Raw genomic sequence first — 27216 nt, forward strand, 5'->3', positions numbered from 1 at the left:
ATGCGTCATGTGAGGAAATATTATCCTAAAGAAAACTTAATTTTCTGAAAATGCCTGGCCTGAACCGACCCCCAAAATTGTCATAAACTTCGCATCATTTATCATTTTACGGGAACGAATAACATAGACATTCTTAATTGCTAAGAGTAGAACCACTTATAGTCTTTTGAGATTTTAGAGAATCCATTTGGAATGATAGAGAAACTAGTTATTGGCTTAAGGCCATCTTCTACGTCTGGAGCCTCTCTTTCAGCTTGTGATATAGTCAGAGGCATATCTAAGGGGATGGAAGAGGGTTTACGTGCACCCATACTCTCCTTCCTGAACCATGCATAATAATATTATATTACTTCAAAATAATATAAATATGTGTGTGTGCACCCAAACTCAAAGAATCATATGGTGTAATGGTTAATGGGTGCACCAAGTGAGGTTAAGGATTTAGTTTTCTTGTTCATCTTGCCTTTTGATTAAGTACTTTCTCTTTTGTTTTTCTTTCTTTATTTGGTGTATTTTTTAAAATCCCCAAGTCTATTAAAATCCATGTTCTCCTTATGTAATGTAACAAAATTTTATATAATTAAACGAAATATCTTATATTAAAACTAGTAACAATTGAGGATGTAGTATAGAGTCAATTAACAGGTTTGACTAACAAATTTTCGACATGGAGTACAAATATATTTTGAAAAAATCAAGAAAATGTCTTCAAAAAATTAAACGTATAATTTTAATAGTGTAATGGTTTCAATAAGCTAAAGGTTGAATATCATATTTAAGTCCTAAATCCGTCTATTTATCATAGTGCACTCATCCTCTTAAAATCCTGGATTCGTCTCTCAATATAACATTCCATATATGTATCTAATAAAATGTGAATGAGTGGATAGTGGGGTCCGCCATACTTATAACTTCAATGCTTGGAAAGAATTCTTATCCCAATTGTGATTCCACCGTATCACTCAAACATATTATAGCCTGTTTGGTCAAGCTTCTCAAGAGGAAAAAATTATTTTTTTTTTCCCAAAAGCACTTTTTTTTCCTAATTTGAGGTGTTTGGCCAAGCTTATATGGGGGAAAAAAGTGCTTTTAGGAAGAAGCAGAAACAGTTTCAGAGAAGCAGAAAAAAGTAGTTTCTTTCCAAAAGCAGAAGCAGAAGCAGTTTTGGCTTTTCTTCTTACCTAAAATACCCTTAACAAAATATAGTATATACCAAAATAACCCTTAAACCTAATACTTAGGATATTAATTTATAAATATTTCTTCTTATTTTTAGGAAAACTTTCTAATATATAGTGACTTTAGGGGTGAATGCTTTTATATTTGTTGAAGGAATTTTAATATATTTAACTTATATTAAAAGAATTAAGTACTTTTTAATTTTATTTTCATATTTTACTTAAATAAAATGAATTTTTTTTAATTATTGCATGTAATAACAAAATTTTGATATTATTTATTTACTTATAATATTAATTATTAAGTACATCTATTCATGTCCTTATTCGTAATTTGACACTTCAAAGCACTTTCTAAAAAGCTTGGCCAAACACAAATTATTTCTCAAATGTGCTTTTCAGACTGATTAGCCAAACACAAATTGCTTCTCTCCAAAAGTACTTTTTTCAAAAGCACTTTTGAAAAAAACACTTCTCAAAATAAGCTGATTTCTCCAGCTTGGCCAAACAGGCTATTAGTCACCAGTGAGTGTTTGCCCAGGCTAAGCCCAGGCCCAACAACTTTTATATACAAAAGTTATATAAATTTTATACCCTTTTTTGATTACCGAATGTAAATAGTTAATCTTTTAAGGAGTCGTTAATTGCATAATTTCAAAAAATAAGGTATAAGTTATCCTGGCACTAATTACTCTAACTTCTATGAGGTATAAGTTATCCCGGTGCTAATTTACTAACCAAACAAAGTATAAGAAACATCTATCGATCAGCAATAATTAAAAAAAATTACTACAAGAATATAATAGCAAATGGTTGGTGACAAATGACCACTTTTTCTCTGCAAAAGGTGTTTGTTAAATGAAACTGATGTCAAGGAGTTTGGATCGGTGGTAATGATCTTGATCTTGTTCTAGCTTTCTCTGTGTTAGAAAATCTGAACCACAAAGAGAAGTACAACTTTTTATTAGCAGTTGAAGATTTGGAGTTGCAACGCCACAGAAGAAATAACTTCAGCTGAGATTTTAAAATTTGACAATGACCTGAACTTATTTATACTTTAAAGATCATCAAATTATAAGACAATAACATTACTTTGTGAAAGTTATATGCCAAATAGATCGGCGCTCTTTCTATGTAGCCAGAAGCAGAACACGAAAACTTTTTGGCAGGGTGATGTTGACAATATAATAGAAAACGAGAATGGAAAATAGTATCAATTAATCAGTTTTATGATACTAACTATAGGGCAGTAGTTAGGTCTGCTATGTTGTATGGGACCGAGTGTTGGCCGGTGAAGATCTCACACATCCAGAGGATGAAAGTTGCAGAGATGAGGATGTTGAGATGGATGTGCGGGCATACAAGGAAGGATAAGATTAGAAATGAAGATATTCGAGAGAAGGTGGGTGTGGCCCCCATGGAGGACAAGATGCGGGAAGCAAGACTCAGATGGTTCGGGCACATTCAGAGGAGGAACACTGATGCACCGGTGAGAAGGTGTGAACGACTGGCGGTGGTGGGTACGAGGAGAGGTAGAGGGAGACCTAAGAAGTATTGGGGAGAGGTGATCAGGCAGGATATGGCGCGACTTAGGGTTACTGAGGACATGGCCCTAAATAGGGAATTGTGGAGATCGAGCATTAAGGTTGTAGGTTAGGGGAAATTTGTGATGTCTTTTTTACAGCGCACTAGAGTGAGACTAGCCAGTTAGGAATTAGTCTTAGGATGCTATTGATCAACTACTGATGATGGGCTTTATCTTCTGTGTATTAATACCTTACATATTCTCGTATTTCCTATATCTCTTATATTGTTGTTACTTTGTTTTTATGGTATTTATGTTATGTTATGGATTTTATGGTATTTTATGGTGTTTTATTATGAGTCTATTGATAGTACTAATATAGTGTCTCTTGTTGCCTCTTTGAGCCGAGGGTCTCCTAGAAACAGTCTCTCTGCCCCTCGGGGTAGAGGTAAGGTCTGCGTACATATTACCCTCCCCAGACCCCACTTGTGGGATTACACTGGGTTGTTGTTGTTGTTGTTGTTGTTGTTGTTGCTGTATGATACTAACTATTAAATCCAACTATGAATTTACAGTTATCGCTTCATATTATAATTTGTTTTGCCAATATAAACTATTTCTATAAAGAACCGTATAAATCTCTTTTCTGCAGTAGTTCTTGAATATGTATGCTTTTCATGACAAAAAGATTAATCTGCTGCGATTTAGCGACCATAGTAACAAAATATCTTGAGATTCAAATTAAAAAAAAAATTGGCTGGAAATGTAGGAAATACTCTTTTGTTAAAGTTTACATGTAGTTTCCTAATATGTATGTTTTTTATGACAAAAAGATTAATCTCGTGTGATTTAGTGCCGGGTCAAATTTGTAAGTCGAAAGTCCACAAACAAATTAAGAGAGAGAGTGTACCTTGTTGTTTATCAAGAATAACCAATATGATGTTCCATATAAATTGGATACATATTCCATGCACGATTTAACACAGTATATTTTACCCTATACAGATAGTCCCCCTACTTTCCGGTGACATAACTTTGTGTCGTCAGAAAGTTGATAGAAACATAATAATATAATTGAGCATATTTAAGAATATATAATGTATATTATAAAAATATCTTTATTTAAATAATTATTTTTGTATTACGTGCATGGAATATATATTTTACAACCTTTATTTTCTTTCATTCTGAATTGTGTAAATAAATTTTTGAAGGTTTGTTGTTAATACTAAATCATTACTACTAACAAATTATTCTAATTAACTTTTTTTTACTAAGCTCGTTATTTTATTATTCCAGCATTGTACATGCTTAAATAATTTTTATTTTTTTAATTTATAAATAATATTTATTTATTCTATAGATAAGTCCATAATATAAATTAAATAGGGAAAATCATAATATTAAAAAGTTTAACAAAATAAAAAGAAGATAAATATTTATAATTTAGAGGGTAAAATAGATATTTGGCAATCCAAAATTTGGAAAATCTAGTTGAGTGACCTTTTGAGTGCAATAGACATAGTTCAGTGACTTTGTTGTTACAAACAAAAGTAAAGTGACTTTAGGAGATAATTTGGGATATTTGAGTGATCATTTGAGAAATTAGGTAAAATGCAATAGATAGGGAATTCAAAGTTGAGAGAATTTTATTTTCCTAAGCCTCAAGTTTTTAGTGATTCTTCCACAATGAGGTCAAATGTCAAAAGAAACAATCTTTGACCGGATGTACAAACTGCAAGAGATACCAAGAATTTAAATCAGATAAATTCTAAGAAAAGAATTGAGCTTTAAACAAATGGAAGCACAATTTTTTTTTTATTTCACTATTGAGGCAATCTTTCTAAAGATCAAATCAGAAGGTTTATACAGCAAAATGTCAAGCGGAGTAATTGCAGTAATTATTTGTATGCTAAAGTTAGCAGCAGCAAAATAGATATGTGAAATTAGTGCAAAATAGAATGTACTGCTAATGGTACAATCACCTAAACTTATTTATAGCTTAAAGATCATGAACCTATAATCCCAGTGAGGCAAAGTGGCTTCAGTTGAGAATTTAACGTAACTGCATTCATAACTCTCATAATTGCCTTTGATATAGCAAGCTCCCACCCACTCGCCTTATCAGTCCCTAATTGCAACACGGAAAACCTAAGCTAATTGGTCCCTGTGAGGAACATATTGTACATACGTAATTTTGGACTATTTGCTAGAAACAAATAAGTTTAATCAAACTTATCCCTTCAGTAAATCATTATGAACTCTAATTAATAAACCTTTTGAAAATAATGAAATTTTTAAATAATGCAAACCTTTTGAAAATCATGCAGTAGAAAGATCAGTATCAATAGTGTATTATTTGAAAATCATGCTCAATCCCTTTCTTTCTCTGTCATTTTTTCAGGTCAAGTGAACCCAGATAACATGAACCACACTTAAAGTGAGCTCGGAATATGAACTTATTTGAATGATCGGGGATTATTCTATGAACTTATCTGGCATAAAAGAGAAGTTGTGGGGAATTTTTGAAGCAACAACGGCGCACTGCTGCATTTCAGCTTGCTTCTCCTCATGCAAAATAAATAGGCTATCTTTTTCAAAGCACCAACCCGCAGGGCGAGACTTGGTATTACTTTTCTGAAGAGATGAATCTCTGTTGGCAGCTCGAGAATCAGTGATGTTATCAAGTAGTACCAACAGCAAGATGAAACTATTCTGAGTTACATAGGATTAAGTACAGATTTGTTTGGGTTCAGTACTTGATATCCAAATTTTAAACTATTCTATCAGACACTTTTAGACATATTCTTCAAATTTTAAAATTACCAACTAAAAAGAAGTGTACATAGTCGTAGTTAAAAAGTTCTTCTTTTTCATACTTCAATTGCTCAAATAATCAAATATTCATGTATTTGTAATTCAAAACAAAGTAATAACTGAAACAGTTTACTATAATCAACTCCAGTACATTGTAAATGCACAATGGGTCAACAAAATGAAAAAGAACCTACTTGAATGCATATTATAATCAACTCCATTAATTAGTCAATCCAATCACATAGAGTAGCCAATAACATGTTTGTTATAATCAACCACTAAAACTGGATTACCATCCAAGGATTTTTAGCTGATGACCATATCAAAGCATAAGAAAATTTTCAATTGTAGATAACATAGTAAAATTAAGACTAAGAGAATCAGAAGCCTGTGTAGTTGGTATTCGAGTTACCGAGCTAACTAATTTGCCCTTCGTCTTCATTTTGACGTTTCTTTTACTTCATTTCTTGAGTTGAAAGCTATTGTGTTGGGAACTGGAATAAGAAAGAAAAAAGGTTACACAGAATACTTTATCAAAAGTAAAACATGGAAACATGTGCATATAAAATAATGAAGTACGGAAAGAACAGAAAACCTAGAGGATCATCTTATGTCGAAAACATCAGCTAGTTGCCTTTTGAATGATTTCATCATAAACAATGTTACAGGTAGAATGATCATCATCGCTTGTTGGCGTAGGTGGTCGAATCAGCAACTTTACACAATTCGAACTTTTAGCTCTCGATAAAGCAACATAAAGTTGACCATGTGAGAATACCGTAAATAAATCCCTACAAAATCTAATGTCTGACCCTGTGCTTTATTTATAGTCATAGCAAAGCACAATTTTATTGGAAATTGTATTCTTTTAAATGGAACAGGTATTTTTTCATCTTGTGATGATAATCGGTATTCTCGGTATAAATACATGCGTATTTTTGAAGTCACCTGTTAAAATCTTAGCACTTATCACATGGGTTTTAAAATCACAGCAGGTTAGTCGTGTGCCATTACATAAACCTTCATATGGATTTAAGTTACGCAATAGCATAATTGGGCAATTCTCTTTCAAAGATAATTTATAAGGAGGCAAACTTGGAGGATTTAAACTGTGTAATAAATCTTCAAATTGTGTTTGATTATTCAATTCAGTGGTCTCATCAATGTCGACAAATGTTCTTACTTTCCCTGGAAATTGGTCAATAAATATGTCATTGATTTCATTAACAAAATCATTTTTGTAGTCAAAATTATACGAGAATTTGTACACAATGTGTTGAAGTTCAACGAATTCAAATTTGGACATGTCATGTACATAGCTTATCTAAAGATTCTCTTTCGGTTGTGAAAGGGATAACCAAAGAATCAGGAATTTAATCTTGTTTGTTGAGCTAGTTTGTTCTTGTCCATTTCCAATTCTCATCAAATAATCACAAAACGGAGGGTCTATTTATGCTCTCATATTCTCAAACAATTATAATTTTTCAAGTTCATACCAAATTCTAGAATATAACAAACTTTCATTGATGAAATCTTCTTTCTTTCCATTTCGTACAACAGGAAGAGTTTGTCTAAAGTCACCTCCTAAGACAACGACTTTCCCACCAAATAAAACATTTGTATTCATGAGATCTTTTAGAAGCAAATCAAAAACTTCTACCATTCTTTTATTTTCCATAGATACTTCATCCCATACAATCAATTTTGCATATCGTATTAAACCTGCTAATGCACTTTGTTTGCTAATATTACAACTGGAATGTTCATCAATATCAATAGGAATTTTAAAGCGCGAGTGTGCAGTACGTCCATCAGGGAGAATAGATGCAGCAACACCTGAAGTAGCTGTTGCTAAAGCTATATATCTCATAGATCGTGCAGTTGCTAATAAAGCATGGTATAAAAAAAATCGGTTCCTCCTGGACCATCGACAAAGAAAGCACCTGCTTTGTTCGAAAATATTCTATCAGTAATCATATTATATGTTATCAGTTGTTTCTTGTTTAATCTCATATGTAATAACATGTCTTCTTCACTTACAGTAATAGATTTTTCAAAATGAACTTCTTTTGCCTCTTTTGCTGATGTTGAAGGCCGAATAGTTTCTGGTATGAGTTCATACTCATTCACATCGTGGCCCATAGAATGTAAAATATCATTGATATGATTCAAAACTTGGTATCGTATTTCTTTTCTTTCATTAGTTTGTAGTACTTTATAGTCTTCGGTCATTGACTCTTCAAATTGCTCCCATAATTGTCTTAGATTGGTAGGATTACAATAGACCAGTAATGTAGCAAATAAACGCCTTAGGCTGTACGAAATCTGATAACTTGCTGCTTCAGACATGCATTCTATCAAACTATTATCACAATGTAACAATCCTATTTTCTCCACGGACTCTCTAAAAGTACTACAAAGTTCTCCATTTACTGTCAAAAGATCGTTATATGATTTCGATCCGCGCACATGCATTAGTAGTAATCTGAGATAATACCGTTCACCTTCTGTTGGATAACACGTTACGATTCGACTAATTGCAGAGCGTTGTTTTCGAAGTGCCCAGAATTTATCACTCAAGGACCACACAAAATATTCAGGGAATTCCTTGTACAGTAAATTCAGCTCTATAGCATCTTTATCAGTTTGGTTCATATAGAAGAATTCTGTTAACATCGTTTTTTGATCATCGGATTGTTCACGTTCGTATTTATATCAACATTGCTCTTAAAGGAAACAAATTGTTGGCCTTCAAGATATAGCTGAAGACGATAAATGCTTGGAAACATTTCACTAATAGGAAAACCAAAGAGACGCCATAAGGCTTCGGGAGGTGATACCCATTTGACAGTCCGGTATTCTTTTACTTCATCTATTGCTGTGTTTGCATCATTATTTTGCACAGTGAATGCAATTTTTTCATGTACTTTACAAATATACTTATAAAGATATTTCACGACTTTGATATCAGAGCAAACTTCAACATTTATGTGATAATTGTATTTGCCAAGTAAATATGGATTGTATGAAACAACCCAGGAGTTATCTAAATCTTTCCCTCTCACATGCACGACTTCCCCTGTGTTTCGTCTTCTATATATAGGATACGAATCATTTCCTTTTGATGTTTGATCAGCAAACTTTTGTGGGTGTTTGAATTTGCATCAACCTTTTTTCATACAATAATTTGTCGGTTTAAACTACCACAAGGGCCGTGCATCATATGCTTAAGAACAAGTTTGCGTAAATTTGGTTCTCTATTACTATCTGGTAATTCTGCTCTAATTATATCATCATATGCCTCAGTTATCAACAGTTTGTGCTCATTACTTAAAATAATAAGAAAATGAGCATGGGGTAAGCCTCATTTTTTTTCACAGTATACATAAAAGCAACAACTTTTCCAAAAATATTTCGTTTTAATATATCTGTCTTTAGCTCTTCTATTTTGGCTCGAAACACGCGACTAATCAAATCAGATCTATTTTGTGCCTCATCACTTGATGATAAATGTTCTTCTATTTCTATCCAAGATGAATTACATGTCATAGTTATAAACAGATCAAGTTTACCAAAATGTTGTACCAACACAATAGCATCCATGTAACGCTGACGTATATCTCTAGGGCCACCTATAAAGGAATTTGGTAGAAATGTTTGTTTTCCAACATTGGAAGCATCCCTTTCACCAAGTCGTAATACATCAAGAAGTCCTTGCAGTACACTCATTCTAAACAAATCTTGATTGAACACAACAAAATCCAATCTTTGTGTCTCCAATTTTATATACTCATCAACTGAATATTGCTGAAATAATCTCCCTGTATGTAGAATTTCATCTTCATCATCATTTCTCATTTGGAGCTTATAATAGTAGTATTCACGAACTGAAACAACATTTCTTTTGCATTTTCCTTGTTCAAGATTTTGAGTTTCCATATCAAGATATCCATCAACAGAGCTAAAAATGTTTATATTTGGCAACTGTTCAGAATCAAATAAGGTGCGATTTCTAGGAATATTTTCTGGGTGGCGAAACTTTTTAATACTACAATGCCATCCACCTTGGCCAAATGGAAATAACAACGGGTACTGTAAAGGATCATAACATCCAAAATAATAGTTTATTTTATGTGTGTTATCGCTATGAGTATAAATTTGAACATGCGGTGTATGAGTAGCATCACTATCATTTTCATCAACCTGTATTGCTGCAATGTCAGTTGTAGTCGGTAGATTATATACTCGTTGATCCAATCCAGCATCACAATTCAGTGCAATATGAAAGTTTTGCAAATTTGGAATAGCTGTTAAAGATCGCAAAAAAATTGAGTATGGATTATCTTTTAGTATATCCATTAGTTCTTTCACTATTAATTCATTTATTTTGTCGGAACAAGCCATTCTACTTCCAACCTCGTTGTCATTATCATAAAAGTACAGTTGTAAGTTTCTCGGCCTTCTCTCTCTAGGATATAAATCATCTATAAAGTGATACATTTGTCCCTGAACTCTGAATGTATATATATCACGATTTCTCTTCGCTAAATCTTTGTCATAAGTAGCACCCAGTGAAGTAAAAGCGAACAAATTATTATATGTTCTAATGTATGTTTGAAAGTGTTTGGATTTTGCACAAGTTCCTGTATATAAATTTCTCAATCTAGGTGGCATTCTCTCAGAAGTTAACCTAACTGAACCGCGGCCACAACAAAATCCAGGTGATTCGTATTGAAATTTTTTTGTGAAGCAGAATTTATAGTTAGGAACTTTTTTTAATGGCACATAATCAGCGCATAATCAGATAATATTAGTCATATTTCTCTTATTCTTTATGTGACCTGCATATATCAAACAACCTTAAGGAATAGAAAAGAAGAAAACAAGGAACAACAGAGTTATAGTGTTTTGTTGATACTAACCGTCGACCAGAATTGTTTCAGTATTTGGACCGCTTGATTTACCTGAAGTACTTGATGTCGAACCTGGTTCAAGATAGTTGTTGATTAAATGTTTGTGCGTAGTAAATGAAGAAAAATAAATGATCATAACAGATTTATAGGCTTACCCTTTTCAAAAGTAGAAATAGAATGAATCACATTTTTCCCTTTGTCAAGCACATTTAGTGGCGTAAAAACCTCATGATCAGTTGAAACTGCAGTAAGATATAATTTGTAAACATAGAGATTTCAGGAGCGTAACCATTATGCACACATAGTCATATAGAAGACACATATGTGAAGTAATAAGGAATAATGAATTTGATATTCTAACCTCTTTTGGAAATAGAACAAGAGCCTCCAACAATAACGTTATCCTGAATTGCACACATTGATTCAGCAAGATTGATAGATTTTATACTTCCAAGAAGACGATTAGTTGTTGCCTCTCTCTTTTTGAGGCGGCGTTGCAGCAGAAGTGCGTTCTTTTTAGTTGTGGCCATGTCACGATAGAGTTCACGCCGCCTGGCATTCTTATCATGAGAAACTGTTGTTATGCACGGTTGTTTTCTTTTTTTGTTGACGATTCATTCACGAAGAAATTTAAGTTTTATAAGTGTTAGCTAATCACTTTTGCAACCTACAATAAAATTAATTTTTTTTATTAGTTTGAAACAAAGACAAAAGAGCATACATGAACATTGGTGTATATTATTTTCTACAAATATTTAAAAGGGAACAACATATAACATTTAGTATACTAATACATGACAGCAAAACATAAAGAGCAAAGGCATGTAATTTCAAAGCTGCACCTTTTTTCAATAAGAAGTTTACACAAATATTATACCAAGGACGATGGAGAGCAGCGAAGCAGATTATTCAGAATGATGAAAAAAATCTACATTAGAGCCCAAATAAGGCAAACTCGTAAGAAGCTAAAGATTGTCGGCAAAAAAAAAACTTAGCTCAGCTTGTGATTAATTGATCATCTGTTATTTAGATATACTTAATACGAACAATAGGCTTCATACATATTGTACTGTACATAATTCGCAAAACGACGAAGAGAAATATACATTAGAGTCAAATAAGGCAAAAGCATAACAACCAGCTTTGCCATTAGTGTAACAAAGCAGTAGCAGAGTTTTAGTTCTCCTTTGTTTAAACAAAATATTTGTAGGAAACCCCCCTAGTTAATTCTCATATGAAAACCTGAAAATTCTTATTTTATTTCTCAAAAAACTGTTGAAGAAAATTAAAGACAAATCACAAGGATTTGAGAAGAAAAGAAAATGATGGTTGAGAAAGAATATTTGGGCTTGAGTCTTAGCCTCAGTTTTCCAAAAAATAATAAGAATAGTACAACAAATAATCCTTTACATCATCAGCTCAATCTCATGCCTTCATCTTTGCCTTTTAATCTCTTTCACAAAATTTCTTGGACTGATTCTTTTCCTTTTCCAGGTAATTTGTTTTTATTACTACTTATTTACACTTCATTTTTGCATGTTTTCTCAAATTTCATCTTTTCTTTCATTAATCTTCAGATCTCACTAAAATTTCACATTTCTTTAAATATTTTCTCCTTTTTATCTACTCTTTTACCCAAAAAGTTGAAGACAAAAATGTGTTGATTTTGTCTATTAGATTTTTCAATGATTTGTAGTAATTTTTTTTCATTATCATTGTAAGTTTAAATAGTTCAGGGCTAAAGAGTTACCATTTTCACTGTATTATCATTAATAATTATTTCAGAGATCACAATGACAACAAATACAAAGATTATAGGCTAAAATGTAAGTTAAAAGCAACTATTACATTAGTTTTGATAGTCACCTAATATTTATAGCTTAAAGATTGCCAATCAACTATGAGACGATGACATTATTTTATAAAATTTATACACCAAATGCAGATTTGTGCTTGTTCCTTAGCCAAATCTGTTGGAAGAATTAGTAATAAAACTTAAGTGATTCTTACCGCATCTAATATGTGAACAGTGGAGTAAATCACTTTGTAAAGTTGACAATCGTCTGAACTTATTTATAGCTTAAAGATCATCAAATTGTAAGACAATAATATTACTTTGTGAAATTTAGATAATAAACATAGATCTGCACTCTTTCATTGCAACCAGAAGCAAAAAAAGAAAAACTTTTCAAAAACAGGAATAAAAAACAGTATCGATTAATCAGTTTTATGACACTAACTATTAAATTCAACTATGAATCTACACTTATCGTTTCATAAAGGTAAAATCATTCCAACACCTTTAAAAGCATAAACAGATACATCAACATGACTGAACCCACCAAATGATTCAAGAACAACATCAGCAACAACTTCAAATATCCCAGGTTTTTTTGGACGGATGAGAAAGAATGATGCACGAATAATTTAATAAGCTTAAACAATTTATATGCAGCAGCTATTCCGAAAATCAAGAAAACAAGAAACTAAAACTCACTTTATAATGTACAATCAAGGCGAATTAACTATCCGGGAAGAGAGAATACTAAAAGAAACAAGGGAAATTGTAAGAAGAGGTGAGCAGCGGCGGAAATTTTGAGGAAGAAACCAAGCGTAAAGACTGGGCAAATTAGATGGAAATAGATATGTTCGTTTGAGCAGTGTAAAGTGTAAAGCAACGTGTCAAAACTAAAGTAGGTTTAAGACGTGATTTATGCCAAAATATTTGTATTTTTTCAAAAATACCCTCGGACGACCCCAAGCTCCTCAAGTTGTCGCTTATTAATAAGGGGAATACATTCTTTTATTGTCATGGTCCCACGTGGACAACCAATCTATGTACCTAGTGTTAGTTGTTTTACCAATATTTCCTATTTTATGATTTGCAGCAGTAAAAAGTAAATACATTTTCAAGTGCAAAAGACTGCATCTATTTAAGAAGAAAAAACTTTACAACCTTAACAAGAGAAAATCAATCAACATAATAACCTTTTTTCTAATTAACAATTTGAAGCAACTCCTGAACTTGTTGTATAATTTATTTATTTTTCAATAAGGCTTTTCAAGCTTTTTACAAAAATATTTCACTTAATATAAATATCATATCAAAATGTATCTAACAATATCAATGTTGTTAAACTTACGTGGTCTTACAATAATATTGTCACAAATCTTCTATAACCTCATGAATAGTATTAATTCCTTCAAGCTCATATGGATTACTACGACTTATCCTAATATTAAAATACGGGATGTAACAATTAAATCACTTAGACATGCTTTTCTAAGCTAACAACAAGCTTAATAGTGCAAGTAATAAGAACAGGAAAGAAAACATACTAGTAATTACTTAATGAAAAAAAATGGATTTCCAACAATTTGCACAAGTACGCACTCGTCACCTCACGTACAAGGTATTTAAGTTATCAACAATACTAAATCATAAGGGGAAGGTCCCCCACACAAGGTTAGACAAGCCACTTACCTCGAACCGGCTCAATAACCAATCTGAAACCACGCTCTTGCCACGGGTACTCAACTCCAAATGGCCCAAATCTATTCAATTCAATTTCATAAAGTAAATAACACTTCAAGTAACTAATTCTACAAAGAAATTCTAAGCTAATACGCGAAATTAGGTAAAATGACCAAAAGGCCCCTCAGGCCCATGTCTCGGAATTGGGTAAAATTTATATTTTTAGAATCCTCACACTCTCACGAGTTCATGCATACCAAAATTATCCAAATCTAAGGTCAAATTCTCACTCAAACGTCAAATTTTAGGTCTAAGAGCTTTGTTCCAACTTTTCCTCAATTTTCATCTCCAATCCGAAATTAAATAATGATACTAACTATAGATTGATGGAATATAATTAGAAAGGGTTAAAGAATCATTACCCAATGATCTCCTCTTCAATTTCCTCTCAAAAACGCCCTCTCCCGAACTCCAAATCGAATTTCCAACTTTTGAAACTAAACCCTCGAAATTTCATATTTCTGTCCAGTTGTTACCGCATCTGCGGTACCGCTTTTGCGGAACCATGGTCGCATTTGCTACTTCTCACTTAAGGCTCGATTTCCGCATCTGCGGCTATTCTTTCGCAGATGCGGGGCCGCTTCTGCGGTCCCTGCTGCCTTTCCTCCTTTTTCGCTTCTGCGGTTACTCCGCTGCTTCTGCGGGTCCACGCCTATGGAACCCAAACCGCAGGTGCGGTTATGACAGAAACCAGTTGAAGCTGCAACTCCCAAACTCCAAAAATCCTTCCGCCAACCATCCGAAATCATCTCGAGGCCTCGGGGACCTCAACCAAACCTACCAACATGTCCTGTAACTTCATTCAAACTTGTTCCAACCTTCGTAATGCTCAAAACAACATCAAAACACCTATTTTTCATCGGATTCAAGCCTAAGAACCTCAAAAACTCTAAAAATATGCTTTCGATCAAAAAGTCTATCAAACCTCGTCCGAATGACCTAAAATTTTGCACACACGTCACATTCAACACTACGAAGAACTTTCGGAATTCCATTCTGACCCTCGGATCAAAATCTCACTATCGAACCGGAAACTTCAAAAGTTCAACTTTCGGCATTTTCAAGCCTAAAATAGCTATGGACCTCCAAAACACAATTTGAACACGCCTCTAAGCCCGAAATCACCCATCGGAGCTAACAGAACCCTCAGATTTCCATTTCAAGGCCGTCTTCATACTGTTCCGACTACGGTCAACTTTACAACACTTAAGCTCTCATTTAGGGATTAAGTGTCCCAAAACTCTCCGAAACACAACACCGAACATCCCGACAAATTAAAATAGTAGAAATAAACTCGGGGAAAGTAGTTAATAGGGCATCGGGACGTTAATTCTTAAGACGACTGGTCGGGTCGTCACAATTCTATACCTGTGTAAACATTATAGGTGTTGTCCGTTCCATTCCTTATACTTACTAGTTGGTGCAAACTATGTTAGGACACTTGCACAAGCATACACGTGGTTAATCACCCTTATCGGGTAGGAGGCTCTTTGAGATTTCTGAGTATAGATGCACCTCATGTTTATTTTCCTTCCATGTGAGAATGACTCTCTGGGCACGTGAGTTGTCAGTATGATTATGAGGGGTGATGAGGGATCAAGATGCCAAGTGTTAGGGTTCAGGTATTGAGATCCATATTGTATGATTAGGAGATGAGGTGTCCCAGGATGACTTATATTCGGAGGATTCTCTTTTTAGAAAAGATTATATTTGAAGCATTATTTTGAAGGAAATTCTTTTGAAAATGACACTTATTTGAAGGAAGTATAATAATTTTTACCACATGAAAAGAGTTTGATTATTTGATTGATACTTGCTGGTTAAGACTCAAGGTGAGGGATGCCATAGTTGTTGAGTTATGACTTGCCCTTACTGTATTTGTGATTTTGAGTTGGGTTGTACTTTTTCTTTGTTCATTTTTATGAGCTTTATTATGGTTTTTCCACTATACTTGTTGTTTCCTTTCCTTATTGTATTTTCTGTATTGTTAGAAATATCGCTTAGTCTTTATATAGATATCATGTTCGTTTTTTTTTAAATATTTATACTTGTTCTACTTATTAGACCAGTAGGTGTCTTAACTGTTCCTCGTCACTACTCTACCAAGGTTAGTCTTGATACTTACAAGGCATCGTTGTGGTGTGCTCATACTACACTTCTGCACATTTTTTTGTGTGCAGATCCAGGTATTGTTCGCTAGTAGCTGTGCGGATTCTTGCCGAGGAGACTCAAGGTAGTCCTGCTGCTGCGTTCGCAGGCTTCGGAGTCACCTTCCTATTTTATATTCACATTGTTGTACTTATTTTCATACGATTTATTTAGAAGTTGTAGCGAAACTCTGTAGAGCTTATGACTTGTACTACCGGGTTTTGAAAAGTTGTTTATTGTGTAAGGGATTCATCTCAGAAGAATTCTAGCTGTTATTAGTTATTGTTGTTATTCCGCATTTTAGTAGGCTTATCTAGTCCTTAATACTAGGTGCCATCACGAAACCCAACGGAGGAAAAATTGGGTCGTGACTACTACTTTCAAAAAAATATATAAAAAATACCAATACAAACTTGCTTCATATCAGCTTTCAACTTCTGCAACTCACGGTCATAATCAACAGGTTGGACACCTGGCGCCTTTTTTGGTGGGATAGGCTCCTTAATTTGTTTCAGGGGTGGCGTGACAAAATCATCGCTATCATCAATAGAAAGTTTTCCTCTGTTACGTGATGTCAAATATTTCTGATACTCATCGGTAACTTCAACAGGCAAAGTAAATCTCCTTAGCTCCTCAATTGTCGGAGAAATATTTTTAAATTACAAAGGTAACCAAAAGTGCTTCAGTCCTAGATGTATCAAAGATGTATAAAAACAATATGTTTGATGTATCACAATGAATTATAGTGTATTATAAATGTATATCCCATCAAGATATAAAAGATGGTACCTTATTCCCTGTGTTGTTGAAGAAACCAATAGAGAAGTCCTCACGCATTGGCCTGTCTGTCATTTCCCAATTCAATATGCGTCGTATATGATCTCCAACGCGAACAACAAACTTTTGATCAACTACAGTACAACATTCATAGAATCACATCTGTAGTGCAAGAGGAAATCCACCAATCCTATAAAACTCAGACTTTCCCCTCAACCTGTCCCTCACTGACTTCATTAAAGCTCGAAACGCAATCTTACCCCATGGAAATGACACATACTCACCACTCTCGACAAGATGGAAATCACGTTTACTTATAAATGTCTTCTGAGCCTGAGTGGACATTAGAAATGTGTTTATGAAATAAATAATTGCAATCTTAATTGCGTCTTCATCAGACTGCCATTTCTTCTTCTCAAAACAATCAATAAGTGACTTCTTTGACACCACTTCAAAACCAGAAAAATAAATATCCACCAACCTATTGGGTCCACTGAATTTACCCTCAACATTTTCATTACCACAACAGTTTAAACCACTTAAATTACCAAATTCTCGAAGACCAAAACGTAAAACACATTCGTCATTCAATTTCACATAAAATTGATCACACTTATCTTGAACCAATTCCATAAACATTAAAGAACGAATAAGTTTTGCCTGGATAGCAACTCAAGGTAAATCAAGGAAATAGCCAAAAAAGATTTCCCTAAACATCTGAAGCTGCACATCAGTCAACTTTGACTGTAAAACTGATACAATGTCCACATTAGTGTATGATGACCAATGAGTAACAAGAAACGGCTCACCAACTGGAATATAGAGCTTCCAAGGCTACAAATACATGACACGAATTAAAAACAAACAAATACAAACTAAATTCAAATTTTAAAAGAAGAGTCAACAATAGAAAAAATTATAATTGAAATTGTATATACCTTATAAACTTTGTCAAGAATTTTAACTTTTTCCGCCTTCTGAACCTTACTTTTTTTTTGGTTTGACACCCAAATTCACTTCGTCCTCCATGACACGTTTTCTTTTACCTTGATCAGCATCCATTATCACCCTCTTGCCCTTCTTTTTTTTCAGATTGTCCAACAATATCCTTTCGAGATTCTAACACTTTAACACTATCGGAACGATTTTGTCTTCGCATATTTTATTCATCAATCGATTTCTCAACTAAAATCGGGATTGAATGAGGAGATAAACTCATCGACCTAGTTTCTCTTCTCATGTTGCTCGATTTCTCAATTGAAACCGACTTTGAATAAGGTGATGAACTCATCGAACGAGTTTGTCTTCTCATATTACTTTGTTTCACAATTGAAACTAGGTTCAATGACAAAATTTTAAAAAATAATATATACAAACAAAAGGTTACATAAATTTGTGAAGAAATTAATACAAAAACTCGACCAAAACTTACAAAATCAGTCGCAAAAACCTAAAGAAAAGCAACATCGATTCTACAAAAACACATACAATTAGAAAAATATACAAAATAAGAGGTTTTCTACTCCAAATTGCCTGGAATCAGACAAAAATAACCGAAAATGTATCTTGTTTTGTCGTCAATTTCAGTAATTTTGGTTGAATTTAGGAAAAAATCGCAGAGAGAGAGAGAGAGAGAGAGAGAGAGAGAGAGAGAGAGAGAGAGAGAGAGAGAGAGAGAGAGAGAGAGAGAGAGAGAGAGAGAGAAAGAGAGAGAGAAAACTCAGTGTTGTATTAACGGATACAAAAATTGACATTAATTGAAACTATTTGGGTCCAAAATGATATTTGGGCCTTTTTAGTAGATATTTTATTTTGGGCTATTTTTGTAGAGTGACAGTTTGGGTAATTTTCCCATTTTATAATTGCTTTTAAATAACGGCTAAGGGCTATTCTTTAAATAACGGTCATCCAAGCGGTTATTTATCCACTTGCCCCAAGTGAGTTAACACCCAAATTCTTCAAACAAAATTTTCTGGACTTCACTCAGTTGGGCAGCCCAATATGACTTACATGAAGAGAATAATAAGTAAGAAAAGACAATTTATTTGATTGGGCCACTAATAATTGTAAAAATGACATCAGATAGCCATTCTAAAAAACGATATTTAGGAATTAATCATATGATATTTATAACCCAATGATTCTATTATTAGCTTTTGTTCGAACCTTTTATTAGTCCTAAAAAGTTCATTGAATATGAATAAATTATTTAATTTACAACTCAATGATTTAAAGGATTATAATCCCGAACTCATAAGATTCAAATCCTCGCTCCGCTTCTAATGTCTAACAGATGCTTTTCCTAGTCTCTATAACAACAAAACAAAGCCCACTGATCACTATTTAAACAAGTACCAGTCACAAGGAGACGGCAGATTTTCATGCTATTTCAGGTTTCTTACCTCCTTTTACGCTTTATCTGTTCTCCTTTTTCTTTTCTTGGAGTTTAAATTGCAGTCATTTTTTGGAATGCTGCTAAATTTGAATGCAGAAATGAAGGTGCAGAGAGCTTGGTGTCTTCACTATGTAGGGTAAGACTGCGTACAATTAACCCCTGTGATCCTGCATTTCTTCGGATCTCGCACATAGCGGGAGTTTAGTGCACCCGGTTGTCCCTAGTCTAATCATTTTGTGAATGTGAAAGTTGATACCTAGATAATACACAGGTAGTCCGTGATTTCAACGGGTTCTCACACATTATAAAATAATCGTTCTTGATAATAACTAATAAACGATCAATCGGAGGTTATTTAAGCAATCATAAATAATACATACGTGATTTCTAGATAAGACATAAGCAGCCTAAGATTCCACAAGGGTCTCCCACTTTATAATAAAATGATCTTGAAACAAGTAATAAGCAATCAACTGGAGATCACTTAGTCGATCAATCACCCTTAAAGTTGAGCTAGAGAGAACAATACCTTGATTGGCATACTTGAGCGGCTAAGCCATATATAAAACATGGGCGATTTATAGATAACACAAGCGATCTCGGACTTCTCTAGGATCTCTCACTTTATAAAAAAAGATCTTGGTAACAACTAATAAACGATCAACTAAAGATCATTTAGGTAATCATAAATAATATATGGGCGGTTTAGGTAATACATAGGTAATCCATGATTTCAACAGGTTCTCATACATTATTAAAAAGCGTTTTTGGTAATAACTAATAAGCGATCAATCAAAGGTTATTTAAGCTATCATAAATAATACATGTGTGATTTCTAGATACGACATAAATAATCTATTATTTCATTAAAATCTCTCACTTTATAATAAAATGGTCTTGAAATAAGTATTAAGCAATCAACGAGAGAGCACTTAGTCGATTAATCACCCTTAAATTTAAGCATGAGAGAACAATACCTTGATTTGGCATACTTGAGCGGCTAAGCCATATATAAAACATGGGCGATTTCTAGTTAACACATAGCCGATCATATATAAAATATGAGCGATTTCTAGATAAACATAGGCGATCTAAGACTTCTCTAGGATCTCTCACTTTATAAAAAAGGATCCTGGTAACAACTAATAAGCGATCAACTAAAGATCATTTACGTAATCATAAATAATACATGGGCGGTTTAGGTAATACATAGGTACTCCATTATTTCATTGGTTCTCGCACATTATAAAAAATCATTCTTGGTAATAACTAATAAGCGATCAATCAGAAGTTATTAAGCGATTGTAAATAACACAAGCATAATTTCTAGATAAGATATAAGCGGTCTATGATTTCACTAGAGTCTCTCACTTTATACTAAAATGATCTTGAAATAAGTAATAAGCAATCAACCGGAGATTACTTAGTCGATTAATCACCCTTAAATTTAAGCAAGAGACAACAATACCTTGATTGGCATACTTGAGTGGCTAAGCCATATATAAAACATGAGGATTTCTTGTTAACACATTGGCAATCATGTATAAAACATGAGCGATTTCTAGATAACACATAGGCGATCTAGGACTTCTCTAGGATCTCTCACTTTATAAAAAAAAATTCCTGGTAACAACTAATAAGCGATCAACTAAAGATCATTTAGGTAATCATAAATAATACATTGGCGGTTTAGGTAATACATAGGTAATCCATGATTTCAACGGGTTCTCGCACATAATAATAAAACGTTCTTGATAATAACTAATAAGCGATCAATCAGAGGTTATTTAAGCGATCGTAAATAATACATGTGTGATTTCTAGATAAGATTGTTTCAATAGACCATACGACTGTTTATTCATTTATTTTTGCTGACCATATAAAAAAATTCATGTTTAAAAACTAATAGAATTAATACATCGAACATCTATCAAATAGCCCTACTTGGACAAGTTACAGGAGTGGCGGCACATTGAATTATTTCGTCTAATCTAACAATTAATTTTGGACATCATTTTCTGTTCAGCGCTATGGATAAGTGCCTACAATTATAGGGGACAGGTTGAAACTGTATGATATAAACATATATCTTTTTTAATTTCCCCAATTGTCCAAAGATTTAATTCATGGTTGTCCCTTGCCAATTAATCACATTGACTATATCTAGAAGCAGAAATATATATATATCTTTCTCTTTCACGTTTATACAGACACATATGATCTTATACAACTTGATATATAATACAAGATGCACTGACAAGAGAGGCGGATTCAGAATTTAAAGTTAATGCGTTAATTCCTACAACGATCTCAAAATAATATACAATAGTTTATGGGTTCACAATGTATTATTTATATATATATATATATATATAATGAGTTTTTTTAATATATATACAAGGTATGAACAAAAACTACTGAATTCCGGTGAACCCGGTCTTCAAGCTCTGGATCCGCCCTGCGGGCAAATGCAATGAATCCAGTACGTTTGGTATGGAATATGGATTTATATATAAAAATTTATTAAGATTATAATAAATTTTAAATAGGTTTAATGCTAAACATTTTAAACGTTGAAACTATAGAGTAAATCCTGATTTGCTTCTGACAAGATGATAGGGAGCTTGATGTGACCTTTTATAATAATATATATTAAAATATTATTAGAAACAATTACAGTTAAACTTCTCTATAACAGTGTCGTTTGTTCCGAATATTTTTGAATGTTATAGTGAAGTGATGTTATAAAGAACAATATTATAACATAATTTAAAAATTAATTCCGAAAAAATTTGACTTTTATAGTGAGGTATTGTTATATATGAATATTGTTATAGAAAGGTCTCACTGTATAGACGTTGATATGCTTCTTTTGGTTGGATATGCATTCCAATAAAAAAAAGATTAAAAAAATCGAAGGACGACAGTTACGTTCCAGGGAATTGCACGTTATTCTCCATAATTAACTCATTCTCATGGTTATTGTAGAATCAAGCTAGCTATTTTTTTTTGTCAATTAAGCTATTAATAACTTTTGGAGAAATAATAAAGTTATTTTCGTGTGACTTATATTTAGAAGTGGACCTACCCTTGAGTAGGAGGATCATCGGCTCCCGATAACTTCAGAAAAAATCTATGTATATATATGTGTACATCTTAAATACTTTGATAGGCAACTACATTCATCGATTTAGCGGGGCACAACTTGACTTTTAGTGTATTGTCTAGGTTCGATTTTGACTCTAGCATTTGCTTAAATTTGTATTCAACAGTGGTGCCCTCAACACTTTCAAATTCTGGATCTTCCTTTGTTTATATATATGTACGACTTCGAGCCGTGAAATCGGTCAGTAATGCTTACATCATGACCTTTAAAGTGTGGTCTTTCTTCCGAACCTTGCATGAACGCAAATACTTTGTACACCAAGTTGTCTTTTCTTTAAAGCTATTATTTAAGTCTCGTTTTAATATCAGTTCAAGATTTATTTTGGTTTTTGAAGAACATCAGCTAGCATATTTCAAGCTAGTGGTGGCAAAATGGTTAAAAGAAAACAGTTAACCACCCATATTATCCACTAAAAGATGGATTGGATAATGAACTTTTTAAAAACGGGTCAAATATGGATAAGAACTATATTATCCATTTAAAAAATGGATAACTAATGATTAACCATAGATAACCAATGTGCTTAACTTTTATATTTGTAAAGCCTCAAATTGGGGGTTCCTCAAGTTAGGGAGATTAAGAATTCTCCCAAAAGTGATCATATGCAAGAAGTCATGGATAATATGGTTATCCATATTATCCGCCGATTAACCCGTTTTTTATCCGTATTAAATATGGGTCGGGTCAGATCATTGATCCATTTTTTCATTACCCGTTTTTCGACCCGAACCATATCTGACCCGCCCCGCATGTTTGCTACTCCTATTTCAAGCCAATAAAGCTGATTTGGCGGTGACACTTTATTATAATTTTATCGATTAATTAACTACGATTAGCAAGTAGTTTTCAACTTTGAAAGAATAGAAAGAAGAGTGCAATTAAAGTAAACCCATGAGTGTTGAAAAATATAGTAAGCTCAATGCGAGGGTTCAAATAATGCTTGAGTGAGCACATGAATTAAAAAGTTAATAAAGAGAGACTTTTGAAATTTGTGGTCTAATATGAGCGATAAATATTTTTGTGATTATAAATTATTTCACTAAATACAAATTAAATAGATATGTTAAAGTTAAATTATTACTAAATGCTATATATAAAGGTGTTATTTTTTCAGGGCTGACTAAAAAGAAAAAAATTGTACTATGTAACATTTTTCTAAATTATTAATATCTTTTAGCAGTTACGGCAGATTATTTACTCCATCTTCTAATTTAGCATATCAAAAGTTCTATTAAGCTTTTACAGTCAAACCTCTATATAATAGCATTGTTTGTTCCGAAATTTTTCGACTTTTATAGTGAATGACTATTATACACCTATAACATCATTTGACATTTAAATATATTTTGGCTGTTATAGACAAAAGTTATCCAAAAAAAATTGTTTTCCTTTTATAATATTATTTACAAAAGATTAATAAAATATTTAAATTCAAAATCTCAAAAGATATAAATTTTTCACGATTAAATGGTAAAGAAGTCTAATACATTATTAAAAAATTCTTAACTAAATGCACAAATATTTAAACTCTAAGGCACACAAATAAAAAATACGAATAGATTACGTTTACATATTATTGGTAATTGTCCAATATAAGATATATCATGTGTACATCTTCAAATAAAAAAAAGAATGATATGCATATCTTCAAAAGTATAAATAGATCTTTTAAGCATCTTTGGCACTTTTCTAATGCAAGATATATCATTTGTAGATCTTTAGTTATAAAAATATTTGATGTGCATATGTTCATAGAACATACTGCTATCCTTAAGATAATATATAGCTATTATAAGTTGTACAATAAAGTTATGAAATATTTGCTTAAATATTTAGAATTATTATTAGCAATAACCTTAGAAAATCTGCATGGCTGTTATAGAGGGGTAATTTTACAAAGAGCGTACTTTCATAAAGATAGTTGTTGTTGTTATAGGCAGAATGTTGTTATAGAGAGGTAAAATATAACATATAAAATTGATTCTAAGAAAAACTAGCCTTTTATAGTGAATGGTTATTATATAGGGATGATGTTATAGAGATGTCTCATTGTATAAGATAGGAGTAAAGTTTGTGTATATACTATTTGTCACACCTCCCTTCTTCACCTGGCACCCCCGTAAAGAGGCGTAGGGGAGTTTTTCCAATTAAAGGACAATCAAAACGGGATTTATTATTTAATTCAGAGTCGCCACTTGGGAGATTTATGGTGTCCCAAGTCACCAGTTGAATCCCGAATCGAGAAAAAGAATGACTCTGTATTACAGTCCGCGCACCAGAAATCTGGATAAGGAATTCTGTTAACCTGGGAGAAGGTGTTAGGCATTCCCGGGTTCCGTGGTTCTAGCACGGTCGCTCAACTGTCATATTCGACTTATTTATCTGATTTTATACATGCTGAACCTATATGCAAATTTTAACTTTTTTACCGCTTTTATTACTATTATTTTAAACGAGAATTGCAACATCGTGAAAACACATCTCGAACCATGTCACATCAATGCACCCGTATTTATTGACACATTTCGACTCCGTTGAGATTCGGATTTTGGTCACATAAATGTGCACCCGAGTTTAACAAAGTAAATTATTAAAAGCGCGTCTAAAATGACTAGCGCGTTGTTATCTTTGGGGAGGGCCATGAAACTCACTAAGCGGCCCATCCCGAATTCTAAATGTTTTATTTTGAACCATTTATTAAGGGACCCGCAATTTATGTATTTTTTGTTCGGCGAGGCTCGTCTCATTTATTATTTAAAAGGCAAACCTAAAAGCGACTATGATTTGTTATTTCTAATTGTCTCTAATAATAAAAGAAAAGTCCTAATTAATTTGTTACTGGACCAAATGATAATTCTGCACCACAGTCTAGCCATTGGGCTCCAGGATAAGCCCAACAAAGAGAAATTACATCCAGGTTTGTACCCCAAAATTAGCCAGTCGCGGACCTTGGCCCAGGTCCAAACGTGAAGGGAATTAAAACTAGACCTGGGCCCGCGTCAGAGGAGCTGAAGCTCAAATTGCCGGAAACAGGCCGTTGGGCCTTGATCTTTGTACCAAGCAAACTTAATTCAATTAAAACGAATACTACTGAATTTGCTTCCAGTTATTCCATGTGCCCTCTATAATTTGTAGCAAGAGAACAAGGTACACCTACTCAAATTAGCAAGCACTGATCATTTTGATTCCAATTTTAATCTTTGGGTTATGCCTAACTAATGTATTACCACAATATTCCGAAGGCAATGGAGTGATTAACGACTGAGTTGAGCTATCAAACACACTTCACCAATTTAAGTGCCTATTCCCTTATCTTAAGTTCAAATCACTGGTGTCAAAACTAAAGTGATGCACTTACTAAATCAATTATTAGGCCCGATTTTAACATTATCATGATCTATATTCTGATTTCAAAGAAAAGTTTAAGCTGTAATGAATAATTATCACATGAATTCAAGATACACTATACTAAAACTACTATTCAGAATGAACAAATTCTAATTCAAATTTAACAGTCCAATATCATTCAAAGTCCAGATTATTACACATCAAATCTTATTTGCATCAAACAATATACACACTAACTAACATTTATCTAGCCATCAGTGTACAACACATAAAGAACATGAACATGTTGATCTCATTTCTATTTCAACAGCTATATCAAGGTAGTTTTGAGACGTGTACCTGGGATTTACAACAATGAAGAAGGAGCAGTCAGTAGTAGCAAACAGCAGGTATAACAGCAGATTTGGAGTTCAAACAGCCACAAACACAACCAGTTCAGCCCAGAACACACTTGAACACAGTAGGAATGAAGTGTGAAACAACAATCACAGCAAATACCCCAACAAACTCAAAACCCCTCTAATCACACAACAGTATCAAGCGTAATCCATTTTCTAGTCTCAACCTACTCGACAAAGTATTTCAAGAATTGAAAAGAAAACTAAAAGTTCACTCAAAATGCCCTGAAACAGTAGTTATATCTGTATCTTGTTACCCTCTCCCCAGATCTTAAACTCTCTTCCTCTCTTTTAACTCTCTCTTTTCAGATTGTCTTCCCTCACTCTGTGTGTGAGTTTAAGTTCTCAATGTTGATTCCTTACCCGAACTCTCCCCCACTCTCTCTCAATGTTGTTTTCACTGATTAAAGAAGAACCAAATGCAGAACCTAAGAGGGCTGATCCCTCTTTTTTTCTATGTATTTTTTTAACCCCCATTTCCTGTCAATTCCAGTCCCCTATTTATATCCAACACTGACCTTGCCCCCTCTCAAAAGCACTCAGGCAGAATTCTTAAACTAATTCTGCCCATGATCTTCTTTTATTTCCACTAGAGTGTGTCTTTTTCCATTATCCCTTGTCCTTTCCTTATTTAAATTCAAATAGGTATGAGTACCTATTTCTTATTCTATTTCCTTTAAACCTTCCCTTATCATTATGTTTTGTTCCCCATTAACACTTAAATAATTCATTAGTTTAATGGTACCTTAGTACCCTACTGTCAGACCATTCAACTTAAACCACTTTCAAACCTTTTCAATCCCAAAATACCCTCCTAAAGTCCCTGAAACTACTGTCCTACCTAATCCATTTTACCTCATCAGCTATAACCAATATCCTTAATCATATAACTAAATTGATTCCTAATTAATCAGCAAACTACAGCAACTATAACCAATTTAATTCAATTCACCTAGCAGTTCGAACTTAGAACTCAGATTAGCTCAAATAGCAGACTGATGCAAAGCTGCTAAGAT

At 33.2% G+C, this 27216-nt stretch overlaps 2 protein-coding genes across 4 annotated transcripts; both read right to left on the reverse strand.

Moving 5' to 3' along the window:
- Nucleotides 1–5738: 5738 nt before the first annotated feature.
- Nucleotides 5739–13148, reverse strand: LOC107799576 (uncharacterized). 3 transcript variants are annotated; one of them, XM_075222493.1, is made up of 5 exons: nt 12931–13131; nt 10795–11100; nt 10589–10675; nt 10443–10505; nt 5739–6014 (listed from the first exon to the last, which is right to left on the reverse strand). In XM_075222493.1, the coding sequence occupies exons 2-5, from the start codon at nt 10961–10963 to the stop codon at nt 5959–5961; spliced, it is 375 nt and encodes a 124-aa protein (XP_075078594.1). In that variant the 5' UTR covers nt 10964–11100; nt 12931–13131; the 3' UTR covers nt 5739–5958. The 3 variants fall into 3 exon arrangements, with proteins under 3 accessions (XP_075078594.1, XP_016478191.1, XP_075078593.1); XM_016622705.2 differs by lacking the exon at nt 5739–6014 and adding an exon at nt 6022–9341 and having other exon boundaries at nt 12931–13144; XM_075222492.1 differs by lacking the exon at nt 5739–6014 and having other exon boundaries at nt 6022–10505; nt 12931–13148.
- A 3901-nt stretch (nt 13149–17049) lies between these two features.
- On the reverse strand, nt 17050–17955 carry LOC142164832 (uncharacterized). Its single transcript, XM_075223580.1, has 3 exons — nt 17911–17955; nt 17653–17727; nt 17050–17553 (listed from the first exon to the last, which is right to left on the reverse strand). Exons 1-3 carry the CDS (start codon nt 17953–17955, stop codon nt 17050–17052), a joined length of 624 nt encoding a protein of 207 aa, XP_075079681.1.
- Nucleotides 17956–27216: the final 9261 nt, after the last annotated feature.

The sequence above is a fragment of the Nicotiana tabacum genome, chromosome 10 (assembly GCF_000715075.1).
Source record: "Nicotiana tabacum cultivar K326 chromosome 10, ASM71507v2, whole genome shotgun sequence".
NCBI lineage: Eukaryota > Viridiplantae > Streptophyta > Magnoliopsida > Solanales > Solanaceae > Nicotiana > Nicotiana tabacum.

Excerpts from the sequence above, each read along its gene's own strand:
- LOC107799576 (XM_075222492.1), bottom strand. The coding sequence starts at position 10,194 with ATGCCACCTAGATTGAGAAATTTATATACAGGAACTTGTGCAAAATCC.
- LOC142164832 (XM_075223580.1), bottom strand. The coding sequence starts at position 17,955 with ATGGATGCTGATCAAGGTAAAAGAAAACGTGTCATGGAGGACGAA. Across the intron at positions 17,728-17,910 it reads AACGTGTCATGGAGGACGAA|CCTTGGAAGCTCTATATTCC; the intron begins GTGAATTTGGGT and ends ATGTATTTGTAG. Across the intron at positions 17,554-17,652 it reads CATACACTAATGTGGACATT|GCAAAACTTATTCGTTCTTT; the intron begins GTATCAGTTTTA and ends GTTGCTATCCAG.